This window comes from Rhinolophus sinicus, linkage group LG01, assembly GCF_036562045.2.
Source record: "Rhinolophus sinicus isolate RSC01 linkage group LG01, ASM3656204v1, whole genome shotgun sequence".
Taxonomy (NCBI): Eukaryota; Metazoa; Chordata; class Mammalia; order Chiroptera; family Rhinolophidae; genus Rhinolophus; species Rhinolophus sinicus.
This window is the reverse complement of record NC_133751.1, coordinates 4,455,983-4,479,180: the sequence shown is the minus strand read 5'-3', so window position 1 is coordinate 4,479,180 and position 23,198 is coordinate 4,455,983. Positions and strand designations below refer to the sequence as shown.

General features: G+C 38.9%; 1 protein-coding gene across 2 annotated transcripts in view; it reads right to left on the bottom strand.

Moving 5' to 3' along the window:
* Window positions 1-23,198, bottom strand: part of DSCAM (DS cell adhesion molecule) — a 639,047-nt gene that overhangs the window by 225,594 nt on the left and 390,255 nt on the right. For both annotated transcript variants that reach the window (XM_019745768.2, XM_019745769.2), the window contains exons 7-8: window positions 20,085-20,381; window positions 19,064-19,339 (exon numbers count right to left, since the gene is read on the bottom strand). In XM_019745768.2, the coding sequence (XP_019601327.2) occupies window positions 19,064-19,339; window positions 20,085-20,381 (573 nt within the window). The remainder of the gene's footprint in view (window positions 1-19,063; window positions 19,340-20,084; window positions 20,382-23,198) is intronic.

Sequence of the window (23,198 nt, the reverse complement as noted above, 5' to 3'; positions counted from 1 at the left end):
GTTGAGTATTTTAATTTCCTTTGGATATATTCCCAGAAGTGTAATTGCTGGATCATAAGGTAGCTCTATTTTTAATTTCTTGAGGAACCTCCATACTGTTTTCCATAGTGGCTGCACCAATCTGCAATCCCACCAGCGGTGCACAAGGGTCCCCTTCTCTCCACATCCTCACCAATATTCCTTATCTCTTATCTTTTTGATGCTGACCATTCTAACAGGGATGAGGAGATATCTCATTACGGTTTCAATCTGCATTTCTCTAACGACTAATGATAGTGAGTCTATTTTCATGTACCTGTTAGTCATTTATTTATCTTCTTTGGAAAAATGTCTGTTCAGATCCTTTGCCCATTTTTAAATTGAATAATTTATTTATTTTGCTATTGAGTTGAATGAGTTGTTTATATAGTTTGGATATTAACCCTCTATTGGCTATATGGCTTGCAAATATTTTTTCCCATTCTGTAGGTTGTCTTTTCACTTTGTTGATGGTGGTATTATTTTTAAACGCATGTTAGTTTTCCTATGTATAATTATTTAATAAAGGTTCCAATATGGCCAATGAGGTTTAAGGTTTTTTTCAATTATTAGAACTAAACTATATAGTATTTGCGTGGTAAATATGATTTGAAATTATTCCTAAGTTAATTAAATGGCCCAATAATATGGTCTCAGGAATAATACATGCTGTCACCATCCCTGCTTCCTGAATGGTATTTATATCACATAGACAAGTGTTTTATAAGAGTTCATACATCCCGTGGCAGAGAGAGGATGAGGGTGGGTGGCTTACTCATTTGAAAAATTCATACAAGTTATGGAAGAGATTACAATCCTTAAATAAGGAGTTCAGCAATGTAAGTGGCTGCTGTGTGCCCTCCCTGTCCACACACTAATGGAAGCATTACTTGGTGCCTGGCCAAGCCTCCTGCCCCCATTTCCCTGAGATCTGTCTACACCCACAAGGCCAGCTGTAGCTTGATGCCCTTGATTCCCTAATCTCCCTTTTTAACCAAAAACTCCTTATCAAGCTTCGTGTCTGCTTGTTCAGTTGTCTGCTGATATCTTCATCTTAATGTCCGAGAAAGATCTCAAATTCCAAACCAAACGTATCATGTTCTGCCTTAATCTAAACGTCATCTTCAGTTCCCTATTTCTATTAGTGCTACCAAAAGCTCTCAGATGCACGAAGCACAGAATAATACAAGTGTTCCCAGGTGTTCATTTCCCTTTATCTTCAACCACGTCCAGTGGGTTGCTATGTCTTGTCTACCTCACTTCTCAATATCTCCTGTGTCTGGCTCTTTCCCCCCAAACACACAACTATCACCTTTTATTAAAAACTTTTTCAGTTGCATCCTAACTGGACTTCATTTTTTTTTTTTAACCTTTCTGCACTGCAATCCAGTTATAAACCTCAACCTGATTAATTTCCCCAAACACTGTGGGAGGATGGCCCAAGGATTCAATGACTTCGCTGCCTTCAGGTTCAAGCAGGAGGCATCATATGAGACAAGATCTGATATCTATCACTGCCGACTCACACAGTGTGTCTACATGCAATGTGCGCCCTTTGTTTCAGCCATATTGGCTCTGAACGTGAGGGACTACACATTGTCCTCATTACTGTCCCTATGCCTGACCCTAGCCCCATTCTCACCGCTATCATCTTATAGTATGAAAAGTTACTTCAGCTATTTTCTGTTTTTGGACACCGTTTCAGGCTCCACATCCCTTTGGAACTCAACTCAGTTTCTTCTGGAAACCTATTTATGATTCTAGACTTCCCATCCCCCCTACCCCTAGAATTGGCTGGATGTCTATATTCTCTGCTTCTAACACACCTCACTCATATTTCTTCGATGGTGTTGTATTGAAATCGGTATTTTTCTTATTTGTCTGTCCTCCGCTCTCCCAGCCAGTCAACATATTTTCTGTTTGTGCCGTGTTGCTTCTCTCTTAAGACACTACCTCCTGCTGTGTCTTATAGTTACTTGTCTGTAGGTCCTCCCACTGACCCCCCATCTTGTCGGCAGAGACATCCTATTATTACTTGATCTCATTAACAGTAGATGCACAGATATTACCTGGATAAGTTAAAGAAATCAAAGAGCTAAAGAGATTCTTTGAGCTAAAAATTGTTTTTATGACAAAGGTAGAGTCTAATTATGCTACTGTGACAGGTTTCACTTCTCATTTGAAATATTGGATTAATGTCATACAGAAAGTGGGAGCAATTTAGTAAAAAAAAATATTCTTACTTGAAGGTGTTTAACATGCACATCTATAGCTGTTTGACATCCAAGTAACTGGTGGGAGTTGATGTACATGAAGACACATAGCTTAGATTCCATTTTAAGAAAGGACGTGATGTCAGGTGGCATTCTTCAATTATCATATGGCCACTTCAAAAATTGTCCCAGCTGCAGAGATCCACCCCGCCTAGGACAGGCCCTTTCTGTGGTGGCCTACATCCAATGACTGACTGACGCAGTCCGTTATGCCCCAGCCAGGACAGCTCTGAAGGGCCATGCTTGCTGCAGAGCTCCCCGTGGGCTTAGAGGGGGCTGCCATCAGCCTGCCTCACGACTCGTCTTCTCCCTCAGCCAGTTCCTCATCCTTTCCCTCCCGTCACAGGAGGCAGTGATTAGTGCCTCCTGGCTAAACATCCTGTACGCTAAATTCTCTCTCGGACACTGTTTCCTGAGGAGCCAACCTGCAACAGCTTGCTTCATCCAAGGAAAAAATATATACTATTAATAACAAAACCTGGTCTTTTTATAATATTGCCTCTGTACACTCCACCCATCCATGTTGCATTTATTCATTTGGAATCACAACCAGAGGAGAAGTATCACGGGTGAAGGGTTCTCTTTTAATAAGAATTCTCTGTACATGATTATCAGTATCTTCCTAATCTCCTACAGAACAGAAAAGGGATGGTAGAAGCAAGGAAAAAATAGTTTGAAAGTTTAATTTTAAGACTGCTGCTCATTATCTTTAAAAAGTCTGTGTTTGCTTGTTTTTACTCATTCAGCTGCTCCAAGTTCAGCCAGTGTCCAGAACTGAAATTTTGTCTTTATCTTCACTATGGAGTTATGCATATTCACAAGTTCAGTAAGTATATATCAGCTAGAACTAAACTGAGGAAGAAGTCAGTGCTAGCAGCAGAATTAGAACCCAAGAAGTCCCAAAAGGCTTGACTCACAAATGCAACACAGCATGGCAGAAATAAATCAAAACACACGTGTGTATAAATACTCAAGCACACACACACACACACTACATACACTGGATAAAGGGTTTCCAGTAGGTGAGGCCTAAAGTATGGGGTTCAAAAGCATCATAGCAGATAATAGAGTAGCATAGTTGACATAAAATAGTGTAACTTGGGAATCAATCTGGGATAAGAGGAGCTAACTGTTCTGCAATGACTTTTAAACAAGGTGTTTTGGACTGCCAGACTGGGAGAACTTAGAGTCATGAATATGACAACATAAGTAGAAAGGTAACAAAAAAATAACATCCCCCCCCCCCAAGTTGTTTAAAATTACCAATTATGTTCAGAGAGAAAATACAATTAAATATTTCAGGAGGAAAACACCCTTCAGGCATGAAATAGAACGATAAGGAAGAGAAATGGGAACCATTGTTTTCATCAGCTGGGAAGATGTAAATTAGACATAAAGAAGAAAAAGACAAACTATTTGGGATTGGGGTGTGTAACACACTAAAACTAACTCTGAAAGCATGACAGCATCTTCTTCCAAGGCACGTTCAAGAAAAATGGGTCACCTGTATTATTGCCAACCAGATGCCTGTAATAGAATATGGTGGAAGGAACTGTGGTCTCTTGAGGTGATTCTAGTGTCAGTAATAGGAGATGTTTCTTCAAGGTGCTTTTTATGGAAGGTGCTTTATAGCTATAATCACATTATGTGGAACTAAGTAGTTTCTTTAACATTTAAAAATGTGAACAAGTTTAGAATCATGAGAATTTCTGTTCATAAAACAAAGACTACAGAAAAGCAAGAGTTCCAGAAATGGGAAAAGATCTACCAAGGAAATGTGAAACAGAGATGGTAAGAAGAGTAATTTTTAAATCATATAGTAGATAATTCAAGACCAAAAAAGTCAGCGATTATAGCAGAAAATGGGAAAATCAACAATTATACATGGTACTATTAACACCCAGTTTAATAACTGATCAACGAAGGGAATTTTTAAAAGCTAGAAATGAAACATAGTGTCATGCAGGGTCTCTGGTCTCGCTCTCCACACCAGAACGCAGGATGTGGTGAGGCCAAAAAGGAACACCCACGGAGCTATAGATAGGGGGGTCATACCAGTATAGTCTCACTGGCGGCTGGGTTGGAGACACAGGAAGCAGGAGCCACACAACCCGCAACCTGCCATCCGCTTCTCTGCCAACCAACTACTCCACTTGGTAGCTGCAATCTGCCATCTGCTTCTCTGCCAACCAACCAACCTTGCTAGCTGCAATCCACGCTTGCTAGCGTAGCCACGGCAGTTATATTAGTGGCTAATGGCTAACTGGTTACAGCTTATGGCCAACTAGTCACAGTTGATGGCCATCTACTACCTGAGCCAGCACCTTTCCACATGAGGTTGAGAGCCTGGAAACTGCTCTCTGGGACTCTGTCCCCACATGTAATATTAAATTTAATTGAACATATATAGGAAATTTATGCCAGATAATATAAGAAAAACGAACACTTTTTAAACTGAAATGTCTGTAGAGAAATCTTCGATACATTTCACAGAACTAAAATTGTCTCTAACCACACCACTATGGTATCTTGGTATATGGAGAAGAGTGGGAAACATGGGCCTTTCAATAAATGGTATTAGGAAAGCTGACCCAATATTTAGAGAAAGAAATTGGACACCCACTTCTACATCTACAACCCTCAATGTGTGCTGATGACCTCAATGTGGACCGTGGAAATATAAACATAAACACAGAAAACACACGTAGGAATGTATCTCCCATGAGCTCAGAAACGTCTTAATCAAGGTCCCAGTAAGGACAATCAAAGGCAAAGAGACAAGAAACAGTCTTGGAAAAGATATTCACCATTGAGAGAAAAGCAATTTGAGATTTTTCTCTAAAAAATATATTCATAAAGTTTCCTTGGAGAAGGGTATCAGCTTCCTTTTAGGGAATGACGGAGGAATTACCAGGATTCTGCCTCCAGGACAAACCTGCCCGAAGGGTAGCTTGCGAGCTGAGACGGGAGCTCAGTGCTGGGAATGTAACGGGAAGTTAAGACCCGCCCTTCTGTGGCTGCTGGGAGCATGAATTCTCGGGCCAGGTGAGCAAAGGCAGCCATGGAAGCACATTTAAACATGATTGCTTCTTTGGTAGTTTAGAAAGAAGAGACAGTGGACGTTCCTCACTTCATCAGCCTTCGTTTTTTGACATTGGGATAGTAAATTAACAAAGAGAGTTTACATTTCCAATTGAAATCAGAAATTGCCACAAAGGGGTTGCACATTTAATGCATTTCTTGTATGTTCCCCTACTAGATCTATTTTCTCCCATGTTATTCATATTAGAAACTATACATGCCCTAAGTGGTTGTTGAAAATCAGTAAAACAATAACAAATGACTGAAATGTATGGCTACACAAGACCCCAGCAACCGGGACCCTAAATTAAGCATGTTCAACTTCAATGAGGCTTCTACAAGGGAAAAACAACCTTGAAATGCCATGTTTCCTATAACCAATATTGTAAATGGCACCAGGGGCTAGACAGTGAGAGTGTAAGAAAGTGAACATGATAAAGAAGGAAAGACTCTTCATCCCTAACAGTTGGGTTCACAACCCGGTAGAAGTTGATACTGCTCCAGTTGGAACAGCCAATGAGCACATGTCAGAAAGTAGGAGTGGGTGACGCCGCCACTGTTGGCCAGGAGTGACCCCTGGCCACTCAAGGAGAGATGGGTAGCGAGCAGACCCACTGTGAGCACCGTTTGAAATTTAGCACTCACTTCCCCAATGGCACCAACAGCAACACTGCCAGGATGTGGTGGTGACAGGCAAGATGCCCCGTATGATCGAAAGCTGCGTCGGGAGCAGACTTTTGATGTCAAATCGTGTAGACTCTTGTCCCTGCGAGGTTACAGAACACAAAGGCTCACATCCTTAAGAGTCAGAAAGACCGTCAATGACAATTAATTCTTCCTTCGATTTAAAGCAGGACACAATACAAATTTGTCTTAAATTAGAACGGGAAAGTGCTACGAATATAAAATTGAAATAAAATATGAAAGAGCTAATGTTTGTGGTTGTTCTCATCCCATTTCTGGCATCAGCATTTCATCTCCCGATTGGCAAACATTAACTTTAAAAACCCATAAAATATAATTTGGAAAGCTTGATTCTTCTGAGACACTCTTGTCCACTCTCACTTTCAATATCTGTCCTCACCAGTTTTCAGCCCTCCAAATCCATAATTCAAAGTCCCCATAGTCTGAATCCAGAATGGTGGTCCATAACACTTTATATCAAACCCTACCCTTCACAAGACCTTCCCAAACCACTAATATTTTAGGCTCCCCTCTCCCTCATCCAGAACGGAACTCGAGGAGTCATCTTGGGGTTTTAGCTACTCTCACCGACCAAATCCAGCCCTTCCTTTCATCTCTCCAACTTAACTAATTCTGTCTCTTAAATTAGGTCCTTAATATCTCATGCTCTTACTTTTAAAATAATCTCCTTTCTTTACTTTTTAAAAAGCTTTCTTCCTGGGTTGTCTGCCTTAGTTTCTCCTCACTTAGGCTCACCACTGCAATGTGAATTACTTTTCTAAAACACATCACAGGGTTGCACTGGAATCTGAAGGTGTGTATTTGAGTCCTGAAGATGTTACTGGATAATGTTGAGCAAATCTCCTGCTCTTTCTTATTCTGTTTTTCTGGTTATGTTTTATCTACATTACAGAGTTACTGTGGGTATCAATTAAGGCTACACACATGAAAGTGTTGTGTAAACTATAAAGTTTAATATAAATATAAATAGAAGGTGACATTTTTATCTAGCAGCCAATTAACTTTCGTGGCAGTGTCGGTCCCTAGAAATTAGAAAATTCAATTAGTCACCGTTCAAGTTCAATGTGGTACCTAACATGAGAAAGAACAAGCTTTGGAATGTGTTAAATATAACACTGCTTCTTGAAAGGAAGTGAAAGAAGGGATTTTGACTTATTTCTCCACATGTTTGAAAGCAGCAAAATTGCATTTCTGTTTGGTTAATATATTTCAGAACTGCTTAAGTTTTGGCCATTATCAATAGTTATTATAACATGTTATTAGGTTGGTGCTAAAGTAATTGCAATTTTTGCAATTATTTTTAACCTTTTAAACCTCAATTACCTTTTGCACCAACCTAATATTTATATTAATCTCTGAGTTTTTCTCAAAATTTCCAAGTCATGCTACAAAATAAGCAAAGGTCCATGACTAGTACCAAAAACGACATGACTGGGTAATAGTACTGTTTCCAAATGTCATCTAAATGTGCACACATGTGTGCACACACACGCACACAACTCTGTTCAATGTTAAAGATGAGCCTCCAGGAAACAATATAAAGATCATTTGGTTTCACAGTTTCCAGCATGATTGGTCCACTTCCAAAGGCAGCCAGCTTTCAAGGCTTTGTATGGCCCTTCTAAGAGTATCTGAATAAACTAGTCACTGTGTCATCTAACCAGAAAGGTAGCGGAGCTGTATTCACAGGAATAAAATAAGAAGAACGTCTTGCAATCCCCATCCACAGGGAGTCAACAGGCCCAGTCTTTCCCCATCACTCAGTTGCTCACTTCGCTCTCCTTTTATCATAATCACTATCATAATTGAAAACAGCAAAATTTATTAATTTTTAAAAGCTTTGATGGACTACAATTTTGACCATGGGAGGATGATTTAATTTATATATTTCATTTCAAAACACTTTAAAATTCAAATTCAAATGTTCAGAAGTCAATTTGGTTATGACCTTTCTAACGACATCTAAGCAAAGGCTAAAATTGTTAATGGCATGTAATTGTTACTGTACATTGAAAGCTAGAAGTCATCGCAAGCAAGAAATGAAAGTGGTATTTTAAATCAAATTTCTCTACATATCTTTGCTAGGGTGAAATGCATGTGAATATAAGAAAAAGATGCCCTATGCTGACATACGAGAATCCAGAATTTATTAGTTTTCATCTGAGAAGTCCTACACAGGGGAAGGCAGGGTACATCCTATCTACCCAGCCGGCAATGTCCTCTTTCCGTGTATACAGGTTCATTTGTCTACACAGAAAAGATGAAATTAAATAAAAACAAGGTCGGCTCCCTTACAGTTCTGATAGTCAACAATTGTATTTAGTTTATAAGATGTTCCTTGAAATAGAAGAAGACATGTTTTCAAATAATGATTAACAAAATGTATATGCTCTCTCCTCTGCCCAGACACGTGCCCAATAAATTAATTTACATCAAAAGAACACTAACTGTACTTGTGTTTTTAAAGCAAGTTCCATATCCCCCAGCTTCTTGGCAAACCTGTTGTTAAAATGTTCCCAAAGTTTTGTTGGTGTGTGACATACTCAGACGATGGAGGCCGTGCAGTGATCTAATCTGTCACCAGGGATGGATGGCTCGTGCTTGCTTGACTGTGAGTTTCATGGGGATCTTTCAGTTTCAATATAAACGCGTGTCTCTCTTCGTCTCTCTCATTCTGACCACCACACCTGACATCCTCCTTCCATTTGGCCTCCTCTCCAAACCTCCCACCCCACCAATGGTCTTTGCTTGGCTTCCACTGACTAATATGGTTCTTATCCTCTGGGGTAGGTTTCTGTTAGGGACAATTCTTAGCCATTGGATAGAATCTATTTTCAGAGGCATTGACTGGCTCAGGGTCCTTTCTTTATTGAGCACATTTTAATAAGTAAAGTGAACACACATTCTGAAGTCGCTATCAGGCCTGTTCATATTTTAATTCACAACCAGCCTGCACTGTCTGTTTTTTCATTTTTCTCCTTCTTTGGATAATGCCGTCTTCTCCCGGCATGAAGGTGTGGGGGAGGCAGGCAGCTTATCTGGCCCCTTGTGGTTCTGGCCCTAGTGACTGGGCAGGGGTGAGCTGCTGGCCCACACAGAGCCACCAGAGTCCCTCCCTAGGACTCTCCTGTGTGCAGTTGTCAGGGCAGAGACCTTTTCTTTTCCACAGTAGGTTGTGGGCATGTGAGTCCAGAGATATCCAGGGCCAACTTACCCACCATATGGAGAAGTTGCTTTGAGGGAACTAAACCGATCTGCTGAGGGAAGCACCAAAAACACAGGGAGAAGGCCCAGATGGTAATCAAGGGTCTAGACCAGGCCTCCCCTGTGACCGACACTATCTCAGGCCCCTCCAGAAGGGTGGTTTAACACACCTTGACTCTCCATCCATATCTCCCCAACACACTGTGTACTTGCTGTTAAGCTAGTTTAATTTAGGTTCCTAAACTTCACAATAAATAGGGCCATGGCCGATACATTGATTCATCTAACCTAGAAAATGTAAAGAGGCAAACTGAAGTTTCAAGCAGCCCTTGCTTGCAGTTTTTGTCAGATCTTACCTCCTCAGATTTGGTGAATAGATTTTAACGTGAGCCTGACTAAGGGAGTGAGAAGGCTGTCTACATGAAGTTACAGCCTGCAGTGAGGTCCCCAAGTGCCCTGATGGTCTCACCTAGCCCAGTGACCTTGCCCATGAGCTATGACTTTACACGTCTTCTAGTCCTGCTGTCTCAAGATCTGCATATAAGCACATTTCACTTCCTCATGTATTCAACTTCCTACTTAATGGATCCACTTGTTTGTCTAATGTATATTTCAACCTCCACACATCAAAAGCTAAATTTTGAGTTTCTTCCCTTAGACTGTTTCACTGCATCTTTTGCCAAGCCCTGTTAGTGACAACACAGTGCCTTCCATTGCTCACCCGAATTTCAGAGTCATCCTTCCGTCTTTATTTCTCTCTCACCCACATTCAATCCATTAGGAAATCCTACCGTATAGACCTTAAAAATACACCCAGTATCTGCGTTCCACTTGCCACCTCCACTGTCATCTCCCTGGTTCAAGCCCCTCCGCCTCTCACCTGGGTTAGCTTTGGGTTAGCTCACCTGCTTTTCCCTTCTTGCCCTTTATCATAATTCTCCACACAGAATTAAGAAGTACCATTTTAAAACCTAAGTCAGGCCATGTGACTTCTGCTTACACTCATCTGATAAATCCTTCCATCTACTCAGAGTACTTATCACCCAAGCCTGGGAGTATTAGGTCCTACGTGAAATCAACCCCCGATTCTGACCTCACCCCCTATTATTTCTCCCCATTCACTCTGGCCCAGCCTCACCAGCCTCTCTACCATTTGCTTTCAGAGACACACTTTTTGTTCTATCTGTTCTCTTTGCCTAGAATGTTCTGTCCCCGGATATCTGTTTGGCTGATACCATCTTCTGTCTTTATGTCCTTTCTCAGCTCTCACCTTCTCAAGGAAGCCTTCCCTGAGCAGCCTGCTAAATGCTGCAAATCACAAATCCCAACAACAGCCTCACTCACCAGCCATTTGTCACCAGACAGCTACAGTGAAAGAGTACACAAAACGGTTATCCTCGCTCTTTCATGTGGCAGTCCTTGCATAGGAACCAAAAAGGTTTATATTGCATAATATATGCTTAAAAGAAAAAAACTCCTGACAATAAAACTATTTGATTAAATTGTTTCCTAAAATCATATATTGGTTATAAGAGCCAACAAATTTTCCTTTCAGGCATAAGCTAGTTTGAGTTGGTTTCTGTCACTTAAAATTAAAAGGATAAGATTAATGCACTGATTTATGCTGGTATGGAAATTATTAAGAATAAAAGTCAAGTGACGTTATGGGAATGGGGGCAGCGAGGTGGTCTTCTTGAGTTCTCCGAACTTACCACAAATTGAACATCTGTAACCCATCACAGGACTCTCTGCTCATCACACAGAACAGCTAAGAGACTCATACGAGGATTACTTAAGGTGGGCAAACTGAGCGAGCAGGGGAAGAGGGAAGGGAGTGGAGTGGAGACGTGGACCACACCCATGGCTGCAGAGACGCAGGGGGTCCCAGGACAGAACAGAGACCACAAGAGCCAGGAGGTGGGCTCTTTCCCTGCATCCCACAGCTGATCTCTCCTGCCGAGAGAGCAGCATATCCAGCATTTGAGGCAGTAACCTCAGCTGAGACCTCTAGCTGGGTCCTAGGTGGGACAAAGGAAGTAAACACCATACCTGGGCCCCTCCCCCCACCCTCCCAATCCTACCCCTGCCCTTCCAGAGACTCAAGCTGGTCCCTGAACTGAAGAGTAGTGTCAGATTACAGAGGAGCTCTAGTGCTCAGGGCCTGGAAAAAGCTGCTTTGCAACTGTGACCTAGGCAAGAGGATGGGAAGAGTGTGACACTGCTGGGCTGGGAGACAGCAGACACCTCCCTTCCCAGCTGCCACCTTTCCTGGGCCACTGCTGCAGCAGGACAATTACAGCTGCAGAGATACATGCAGGGGTTAACCGCAGGGGGCAGAGGCAGCTCTGGGCTTTCAGCAGCTCAGAAATCTCAAGTCCTCCACACCCCCCAATGAAAGAAGTGCCCTAAGACTCAGGAGACCCGTGCACAGGGAAGAAGCCCATGTCCCAGTGGCTGGTTGTGGTGCTCTCAGCGCATGTATGTGCAGGCGAGAGCAGAAACTGCACTGACTTTGTAGAAACTACCAACCACACCTCATAGCCCCACTCATCTAGGACTGCAGTGTCAGGGTTACTCTGGGCGCCAGATGGCCAGATCTGCCTGCGCAAGACGTAGAGGACTCTTTGTACAACCTGGAGATTGTTTGGTGGGCTTAAGTCAAGACTGGCGCTGGTTTTTTTCTTGTACTACTATCATAATACTATCATTTTTAGCATATATTATTTCTCTCTCTCTCTCTCTCTCTCTCTCTTTCTTTTTTTCTTTTTTCTCTTCCTTGCCCTACTTTTCCTCCCTCTTACCATTTTTCTGTATTGATTTTTTTTTTGTATTTTTGATATTTTTGCCTGAGTTGAGTGTGAGTTATCAGTTGTTTTTACATGTGAGTATATTTGTTTTTTTTCTTTGTTGTTGTTGTGCTGGTTGATTTGTTTTGTTCTGAAATTACCCTACACGAGGGGCCTACAACATACCCAGAGGCCAACTCCAGACCAAACCAGAATATTACTAGGTTTGACCTACAAGTGACACACACAGAGGGAATTCTCTACAGTCACAAGAGTTCATAGGGGCCAAGCCTTATCTGGGTCGTCAACCCTCATGCAGCAGCTCAACCACTGAGGGCATAGCTAATGCTCACAGCTAGACAGCCTAGGAAGAAATCCCACCTACTGACAAGCCAAAAACAATTAAAGCTCAACTTTAACAGAACACACACAACACAAGGGTCACCTTTGGAGCACATGCACAGGAGAATAAAGAAGTGATGCAAGTCAAACATAAAGAACACATACTACATAAACTCACCCAGCAAAGACCAAGAACCCTAGGGGATCTACCTAATACATCGAAGCAAACACAGAGAGTCAGCCAGAATGGGGAAACAAAGAAACATGTCCCAAATAAAAGAGCAGAAGAAACCTCAAGAACTGGAACTAAACGAAATAGAGGAAACCAACCTATCAGAGACAGAGTTCAGAACACCGATGATAAGAATGTTTAAGCAGCTTAGTGACGACATAAGGAAGGATGGAGAAATCATAAAGAACAACCAGTTAGAACTGAAGAACACAGTTACTGAAATAAAGAACTCACTTGCAGGAATTAGCAGCAGGTTAATTGAGGCAGAGGATCGAATCTCGAATTAGAAGACAAGTTAGCAGAGATCACCCAAGCGGAACAACAAAAAGAAAAAAAGAATAAAAAACAATGAAGATGGTTTAAGAGACCTGTGGGATAACATCAAGCACAACAACATGCGCATCATAGGAATACCAGAAGGTGAAGAGAGAGAGAGCAAGGGATCAAGAACATATTTGAAGTAATAATGACCGAAAACTTCCCTAACCTGGTGAATGAAACTGACATACAAGCCCAGGAAGTGCAGAGAGTTCCAACCAGGATAAACCCAAACAGGCCCACACCAAGACACACTATAGTTACAATGGCAAAGGTCAAAGACAAAGAGAGAATCCGAAAAGCAGCAAGAAAAGACAGTGGCTTACATACAAGGGAACTCCCATAAGACTATCAAATGACTTTTCTACAGAAACTATGCAGCCCAGAAGGGGGTGGCAGGAGGTATTCAAAGTGATAAAAAAACGAAGGCCTACAACCTAGATTGCTTTATCAAGCAAGGCTATCATTTAAAATTGAAGGAGAGATAAACAGCTTTCCAGAAAAGAATAAGCTAATGGACTACATTACCACCAATCCAGCAGTGCAGGAAATGTTAAAGGGCTTCTGTAAGCAGAGGAAAGATGAAAACAATCTAACTACAAATAACAAAATAGCAATAACTATGTACCTATCAATAATCACTTTAAATGTAAATGGATTAAATGCTCCAATCAAAAGACATAGAGTGGCTGAGTGGATAAGAAAACAAGACCCTTCCACATGCTGCATACTAGAGAATCACCTCAGATCAAAAGACACACAGGCTGAAAGTGAAGGGTTGGAGTAAGATATTTCATGCAAATGGAAATGAGAAAAAAGTTAGAGTAGCAATACTTATATCTGACAGAATAGACTTTAAAATGAAGAATATATTAAAAGACAAAGATGGGCACTACATAATAATAAAGGGATCGATCCAACAAGAGGACATAACCCTAGTAAACATCTATGCCCCCAACATAGGAGCACCTAAATATATAAAACAGATATTGACTGACATAAAGACAGAGATCAACAGTAACACTATCATAGTAGGGGACTTCAACACACCTCTGACAAAGGACTGGTCTTCCAGATGGAAAATAAATATGGAAACAGAAGCCTTAAAAGACACACTGGACCATCAGGAGTAATCGATATTTTCAGAGTATTTCACCCCAAAGCTGCAGAATACATGTTCTTCTCAAGTCCACATGGAACATTTTCCAAGATAGACCACATGTTAGGCTACAAAACAAGTCTTGATAAATTTAAGAAAATTGAAATCATACGAATTGTCTTCTCTGACCACAGCACTATGAAATTAGAAATAAATTACAGAAAAAACACACACAAAAAACTGGAAGACACACATATACATGGAGGCTGAATAACATGTTTTTAAATAATGAATCGGTCAACAATGAGATCAAAGAAAAAGTCAAAAGTTATCTCAAGACAAATGAAAATGAAAACACAATGACCAAAAATCTATGGGATGCAGCAAAATCAGTCCTAACAGGGAAATTCATAGCAATGCAGGCCTACCTAAAGAATCAAGAAAAAATCACAAATCAACAGTTGATCCTTACACTTAAATGACCTGGAAAAATAACAGCAAAATAAGCCAAAGGGAGTACAAGGAGGGAGATAATAAAGGTCAGAGAAGAAATAAATGAAATAAAGAACAAAAAAACAATCCAAAAGATCAATGAATCCCAGAGCCAGTTTTTTGAGAAGATAAACAAAATCAACAAATATTTAGCGTAACTCATCAAAAAAATAAATAAATAAATAAATAAGAGAAAGAGACAGAGAGAGAAAGAGAGAGGACCCAAATAAGTAAAATCATAAATGAAAGAGGAGACATGCCAACAGACACCACAGAAATACAAAAAAATTTAAGAAATTACTATGAGCAACTATATGCCAACAAATTAGACAATCTGGAAGAAATGGACAATTTTCTAGAAGCATGCAACCTTCCAAGGCTAACTCAAGAAGAAACAGAAAACCTGAATAGAGTGATTACTACCAAGGAAATTGAATCAGTAATCAACAAGCTCCCAACAAACAAAAGCCCTGGACCAGATGACTTTATAGGTGAATTTTACAAAACTTTCAAAAAAGAATTATCACCTATTCTCCTCAAATTATTCCAAAAATTCAAAAGAAGGAAAGGCTCCCAAACACTTTCTATGAGACCACTATTACTCTGATCCCAAAATCAGACAAAGACATTACAAAAAAAGAAAACTACAGGCCAATATTCCTGATGAACATAGATGCAAAAATCCTCAACAAAATATTAGCAAACAGAATTCGGCAATACATTAAAAAGATCATACTCCATGATCAAGTGGGATTCATTACTGGTCTGCAAAGTTGGTTCAACACCCACAAATCAATTAATGTGATACACCACATTAACAAAATGAAAAATAAAAATCATATGATCATATCAATAGATGCAGAAAAAGCATTTCACAAAATCCAGCAGTTATTTATGATAAAACCTCTTAAGAAAGTGGGAATAGAGGGACCATATCTCAACAAAATAAAGGCCATATATGTTAAACCCACAGCTAACATCATACTCAATGGGGAAAAGCTAAGATCATTTCCTTTAAGATCAGGAACAAGGCAAGGTTGCCCACTTTTTCCACTTGTATTCAACATAGTGCTGGAAGTTCTAGCCACAGCAATCAGACAAGAAAAATAAATAAAAGGCATCCAAATTGGTAAGGAGGAAGTAAAATTGTCATTACATGCAGATGACATGATACTATATAGAGAGAACCCTAAAGACTCCACCAAAAAACTATTAGAGCTGATAGATGAATTTAGTAAAGTAGCAGGATACAAAATTAATATTCAGAAATCAGTTGCATTTGTATATACCAATACTAAAATAGCAGAAGGAGAAATTAAGAAAACAGCCCCATTTACAATTGCTTCAAAGACTAAAAGTACCTAGGAATAAATTTAACCAAAGAAGTAAAAGACCTATACTCAGAAAATTATAACACCCTGAAGAGAGAAATTAAAGAAGATACAAATAGATGGAAACACATACCATGCTCATGGATAGGAAGAGTTAATATCGTTAAAATGTCCATACTGCCTAAGAGAATACACAGATTCAATGCAATTCCTGTCAAACTACCACAGATGTTTTTCACAGAAATAGAACATATAATCCTAAAATTTATATGGGACCATAAAAGACCCCGGATAGCCTCAGCAATCTTGAGAAATAAGAACAAAGTGAAAGGTATCACGATACCTGACATCAAATTATACTACAAAGCTATAGTAATCAAAACAGCATGATACTGGCATAAAAACAGACACATAGATCAATGGAACAGAATAGAGAGCTCAGAAATAAATCCATACCTATATGGTCATTTAATCTATGACAATGGAAGCAAGAATTTACATTGAGGTAAAGACAGCCTATTCAATAAATGGTGCTGGGAAACGTGGACAGACACATTCAAAAAAATGAAGCTGGACCACCTCCTTACACCATATACAAGAATAAATTCAAAATGGATTAAGTATATTTAAGTAAGACCTGAAACCATAAAACTCCTAGAAGAATATATAAGAAGAAAGTTTACAGACATTACCCGGAGTAAGATTTTTATTGATATATCCCCTCGTGCAGGGAAGTAAAAGGAAAAAATAAACATGTGGGATTCCATCAAACAAAAAGTTTTTTCACAGCAAAGGAAACCATCAATAAAACAAAAAGGGATCCTACTGAATGGGAGAAGATATTTGTCAATGATATATTTGATAAGGGGTTAATATCCAAATTTATTAAAAACTCACTCAACTCAACTCCAAAAAAAACAAACAACCAAATTAAAAATTGGGCAGAGGACATGAAGAGACATTTTTCTAAAAAGGACATACAGATGACAAACAGACATATGAAGAAATGCTCAACCTCACTAACCATCAGAGAAATGCAAATAAAAACCACAATGAGATACCACCTCACCCCAGTCAAAATGGCTATCAACAATAAATCAACAAACAACAAGTGCTGGCGAGGATGTGGAGAAAATGGAACCCTCGTACACTGTTGGTGGGAATGCAGATTGGTGCAGCCACTGTGGAAATCAGTATGAAGGTATCTCAAAACACTGAAAATGGAACTTATGACCCAGCAATTTCACTCCTATGTATCCAAGGAACCCAAACTCTAATTCAAAAAAATGTATGCACCCCTATGTTTATTGCAGGACTATACACAATAGCCAAGACATGGAAACAACCGAAATGCCCATCGGTAGACGACTGGATTAAGAAACTGTGGTACATTTATACAATGGAGTATTATGCAGCCATAAAGAAGAATGAAATCTTACCATTTGCAACAATATGGATGGACCTAGAGAACATTATGCTAAGTGAAATAAGTCAGACAGAGAAAGACAAATACCATATGATCTCACTTATATGTGGAATCTAAAGAAAAGAATAAATGAACAAACTAATCAGAAACAGCCTCAGAGATATAGAAGAAAAACTGAGGGTTGCTAGATGAGGGAGGGGTGGGGATGAGGGAGAAAGTGAGGGGATTAGAAAGTACAATCGGTAACCACAAGATTGCCACTGGGATACGAAAGACAGTTTGGAGAATGTAATCAATATTGTAAAGATTTTGTAGGGTATCTGATGGACACTTGTCTTATTAGGGAGACCACCTCAGGGATGATGTAGATGCCTGATCACTGCACTGTACACCTGAAGCTGAAGCTGAACAATAATGAATGTCAACTATAATTTTATATATATATATATATATATATATATATATATATATATATATATATATATATATATATAGTCACAAGAATGGAAGTACAGCATAGAAAATAGAGACAGTGGAAATGTAATGGCTGTATGCAATGTGAGAGGGGTAGTAGTTTGGGGAGGGCATTATCACTTTATGAGGGATATAAATGATAAATGTCTAACTATTACATTGTTTTGTATACTTTAATAAAAAAATTAAGAACAACAAAAAAAAAGAGAATAAAAGTAAATGATTTAAATGGCCCTTGAGTTCATGCCTCCTAAAGGTGAGTTCCACCTTTTTTTTAAAAAGTGGCTCGTTGAGCTTTTTACTTAAGCACACAGGTACTTTGCTTTGAGATAACCCTCCTGCTCAGTAGGTAGCAGACATGCTTTGTGCATTTTTTTCTATTTTGTTACACAAAACACAGAACATTAAAAATGACATAAATTCAAGGGTCAAGATTTATTAAAATTATTATTTTCTGGCTTTATCAAATGTTCTTAATGAAACTGGTTTAAAAAACAACTGACAGTGTATGATGGTGAATAATACAATGACTACTGGCACATTTTGGTGTCATTACTGTGAATCGTGCTAAGGACCCAGCAGGCTTACCCACAATTACTTTTGTGCATCTGTGCAAATGTTGAAACAATAAGAAAGGCAAATAACATTTTAGTATTATAATGAAAATGGTTGTCTTCTTGCCAACCCCCTAAAATGGTCTCAGGGATCCCCTGGGGTCTCGAAACTACGTTTTAAAAATACGTATTCTAGTGCTAAATATTTCATTTATGTCTAATATTTGACCACTACGAATGATGAATGAAATGAACTTCTTTATATATTGGCCTTCATCTGTTTTTAAGATTATTTCTTTTGGAAAAATTGCCAGAAGTGTGGCCTTTGGATAAATAGACATAAATATTTTAATTTCAATTTATATGTTTTTAGAGAAAGAAAGATACATATTTTAGAATTATGCATCAGACCACTATATCTTCAAGTCAATGGTGTATTTCTTTTTTTCTACATTAATATGAACAACACATGTCCTCTGGAACACCAAGCCAAAACTCGGCACGCGAAGAAAGCTGTACCGACCACAGATCTTGTGAAAATGCAGTCACAAAGAGAACAGAACATGTCGTGTACTCCATCATTTCTCAGTCTTTATAACTAAGGGATAGCCTATCTTATTCTAAATATGCAGATTCTTAGATTCTCCCACTCCTAATCATTGGTGCAGTGAAATGGTTAGGCTAAATAACAATGTGCTGTGTGGGGACAGAGAGGGGAACAGCCTTACCTTTGACTGTCACATGGACACTCTGGCTGGTGGAGAGTTGTGGCTGAACCAGAACGTTGCACGTGTACTCTCCCTCGTCAACTTCCTTTTGCACGTCTGAGAGTTTTAGAGTTCCATTGTTCTCAAACGCCACTTGGCGGTGGTTAAAAGGAAGCAGGTTAGAGTTCTTATACCATTTGATGGAGTAATATGGATAGCCAATCACACGACAGTGAATGTATGTGTCCCGTCCTGCTATTGCTGTGATATTTTTCATTGGTCGAATACTTGCAGGCCCTGGAGAGACACAAAGAAACTCTTGAAAATAATTTAAGGGTACATCTTATGTGAGGAAATGGGTACACTTTTCTTTGAGTTAAAAATGTAGACTATTTAAATGTAAGGACATTGTTTTCAATTAAATTAATTTCTCTGCATTTGGCATTTTCTCGAAAACATTTTTCCTTTAGTTTCTTAACTTTCAAATGAATTGAATGAACGTTAAATACTTTCATTATCGACTACTTCTACTAAAAATTTTAATTAGTATATGATAAAACGTAATTTAGTCCATAAAAATAACTAGTCCGCACTGAATAAGCATGCTCTTTCAGTGAAAACACTGGTAGCAATTTAATTGTTTAACTCTCTCTGTAAAATAGATTATGAAGATGGAGGTTATGCCATGTCGCACCATGAATGTAAGTTAAAATACCATGTCCATGAAGGTTTACCATGAATGTAATAGAACAGAAGAAGAGGAGGAAGGAAAGAGCATGCAGAGCATAAACCAGCAGAGGGACGATCAAGTGGACACATCTAAGAGTAAAACAGGAGAACAAGCTGACTAAAAAAACTGAAATGCCATTTCCAAGATTATGCCCATCAGTGCCATTCTTGAGTAGTAAGGAAGGGGTAGGCAATGGGAAGGAACTGTTAATCCGTTTGGACATTCCAAGACCCAGCTCAGTGCATGCAGAAACCTTCTTCTCCACTACAATGGGTTATGTGTGTTTTTTTGAGGAGCTGATTTGACAAGCACCTCTTACGTTTATTCGAGCCTGGTACAAGACGACTCCGGCCGAGTTGTTGGCAGTGCAGCGGTAGACGCCCCCATCCCGGACCTGAGAGGTGGAGATGTTCAGGTAGCTGACCACGTTCCCCTCTGACGTGATCATCTGGCTGATGCGGTGACTGCCACCCTTGAGAATGGGGTCGTCGTCCAGGGTCCACGTGATTGTGGGCAATGGAGTTCCCTTCACATTGCACATGAGGGAAACTGGTTCTGCTGGACTCACCACCTTTTCACTAAAGGCAGAAATAATTTTGGGAGTTCCATCTGCAGGAAGACAAATTATGGAAGGAAGTGGCACATACAAATAATTAAACAACTTCCAAGCACATGAATTTGTCAGTTGTTTAAAGAAATTACAAGAAAAAAAAAACAATTTTGCTCAGAGTTTACTAACATATTTACCATTTCTCCTGGTGTTTATGCCTACAGATCTGAGTTTTAATTTTAGGTCATTTCTTTCATGCTGAATGAGATCATTTACTATTTCTTAATGTGCAGGTCTTCTGGCATCACATTTTTTGAGTGTTGTTTTTTTTTTTTTTTTTTTTTTTAATTGAAAATGCCTTTAATTTGCCTTAATTTGTAAAGACTATTTTTGATAGAAATAGAAGTCTAGATTGACAGGGTATTTTGTTTTGTTTTGTTTTGTTTTTAATCCTGTCCAACATTTTAAAGATGTTGCTCAATTGTCTACTGTCCTCCAAAATACCTGATGAGGAGTCATCCATCATTTGCTTCGATAGCTCCCTTTGTGTAATATTTTTCCTCCCTCAGAATTATATGATTTTCTATTTACCTTTGGTGTTCACCAACTTGACTGTGATGTGCTTGCATGTGATTTTCTCTTTGTATTTATTCTTCTTGGGGTTGCTGAGTTTCTTGGATCTGTAACTTTATTTTTTATACCAAATTTTGATAAATTGTGGCCATTATTTCTTCAAATATTTTTCTTCCACATTCTCTGTCTCCTAATTTTCTGGGCCTCCAATTATATGTATATCAGAACATAGGATAAATGTCCCACATATCACTGAAACTCTGCTGATTTTCTTTGAAGTTTTCTTTCTCTCTGTGCTTCAGATTGGATAATTTATTTTAATACATCTTCAAATTCACTGATCCTTACTTCTTCCTTCTCCAGTTTTCCATGTAGTGATTTTTTTCTTATTGGTTCCTTTCTATAGTTTTCACTTCTCTGCTGGTTTTCCCATGTGTCATTAATTATGCACAAATTTTCCTTTAAGTTATTGAACATATTTTAAATAGCAGCTTTAAAGTTTTTGTCTGCTAATTCTAATGTCTGGATGCTCTTAGGATCTGTTTCTGTTGCCTATTTTATCTTTTGACTTTTGGTCACAGTATGCTTTTTAATTTTTTTCCTTTTTTGGGGGGAATGTCTAGTTATTTTTATGGTATACTTGGATTCTCCTTCACATTTTTGCAGTTCAGGTGTCAACCAAGTTTTCCACGTAAATTTATTTCATATTTCAGGACTCACTACTGTTATTTCCTCTTTCCTGTAATACCCACTCACCTCCTTCAATTTACAGGTGTCTGACATCCCAGACCTCTGTCTTCCTATACCTCAATCCCATCAGATTTCAGTTTTCTGGTCTCCTTCTTATATTCTAGTTTATTTTCACCCCCCACTTTCTTATGTTTCTAGTTTATGAAGAATGTCCTCAGGAGAAATGTGGTATCAACATAGATATCACTAATCTTTTCCACTTCTTTCAAGGGCCAAATCCTTTCTGCCTACTTTTAGGTGTATCTTTAGTGTGAACATATAGTTTTGTTTTTCCCAAAGTTCAGAATTTTTATGTCCTTGCAGGTTAGTCTGATACATGCTATTCTATCATTTCTAGAACCTGTTTTCATTCTTTTTTATTATTCCATTTTCCAGTTATTCTGGCTTGATCTTGAACCTATAATTATTAGATTCCAGTTTCTTTAGACTTCCATTCCAGTTTCCTTGGCCTCCTAGGAAATACTCCCAGATTCTGCATTATATCCACAGTATTGTGAGGTTTTACAATTTCGGTTAATCCATAGCTATTTCAGTGGAAATAATAGGAGGTTATATCTGAGGATTCTAGTTAGACCCCCTTTTAAAGCAGATACTAGATATCTATTTGTAATTCCATCTCTCCTCTCTTTTACTACATTAGCACTACCACCTCTCAGAAGAAAAAAAATAAAGCGAAGCTTCTTGTCCTGAATGGAAACTGACATGCAGCAAATAAATCTGTGAGTATTCTCAGTGTGCTCCTCTACCCTCTTTTTTTTTATTCAAGTGACAGGCTTTTTTGGAGATGAAAGCAGACATTAATTTCCCAGTGAGACCTGAGTGTCTTTGAAACCTTTCTTGCTGTCATTCTCTGATAACCTGAACTCTTTCGACATCATTATGGATTATCAATATGCTCTTTAGGTTTTCTTAGTCGCAGGAGATGGTTGCCAAGGTAACGAGGCCTAGAAAGGTAATCTCTCTCTTTTCGACAAAGCATCTAAAAATAATGACTATGTGAGGACTACAGTGCATCACCATTAACAAACCAGTTCAGTACAAATTGATTACTTTCTGCACTTAATTATTATGTGGAACACAGTGTTGGGCATTTAATATGAGTACCGTGCCTTCAGCTAATTTCATGTCTGCCTTAAAAAACTCATTGCCCGCAAGTAAATGCTTGAATCAAAGTAGGAATGTCATTCTAAGCCTGCTTGTTTTTAGAAATTGGCTAAGGTTAAAAAAGTAATAATAGTAATATCCACTTAGGACCAAGACATATTAAACTTATTTCCATATATAAATGGATTTTATTTTCTCTCCCTTTAGGCTACATGAAAATCTGTAATTACTTTAATCAGTGGATAACAGAGAGATTTTAAATTATATATGAAGACACACTTTCCAACAAGACATAGAAATACACAGATAAAAGCTACTTCAATTATCTGGTGATAAACACATGTCTCACTTGAATGTTACCTTAATAGCTTCTTTCCCTGGCTGATCAATAAGCTTGAAGATGCAAGTAGGCAGTAGACAGTTAAATTAAAAACAAACAAACAAAAAAC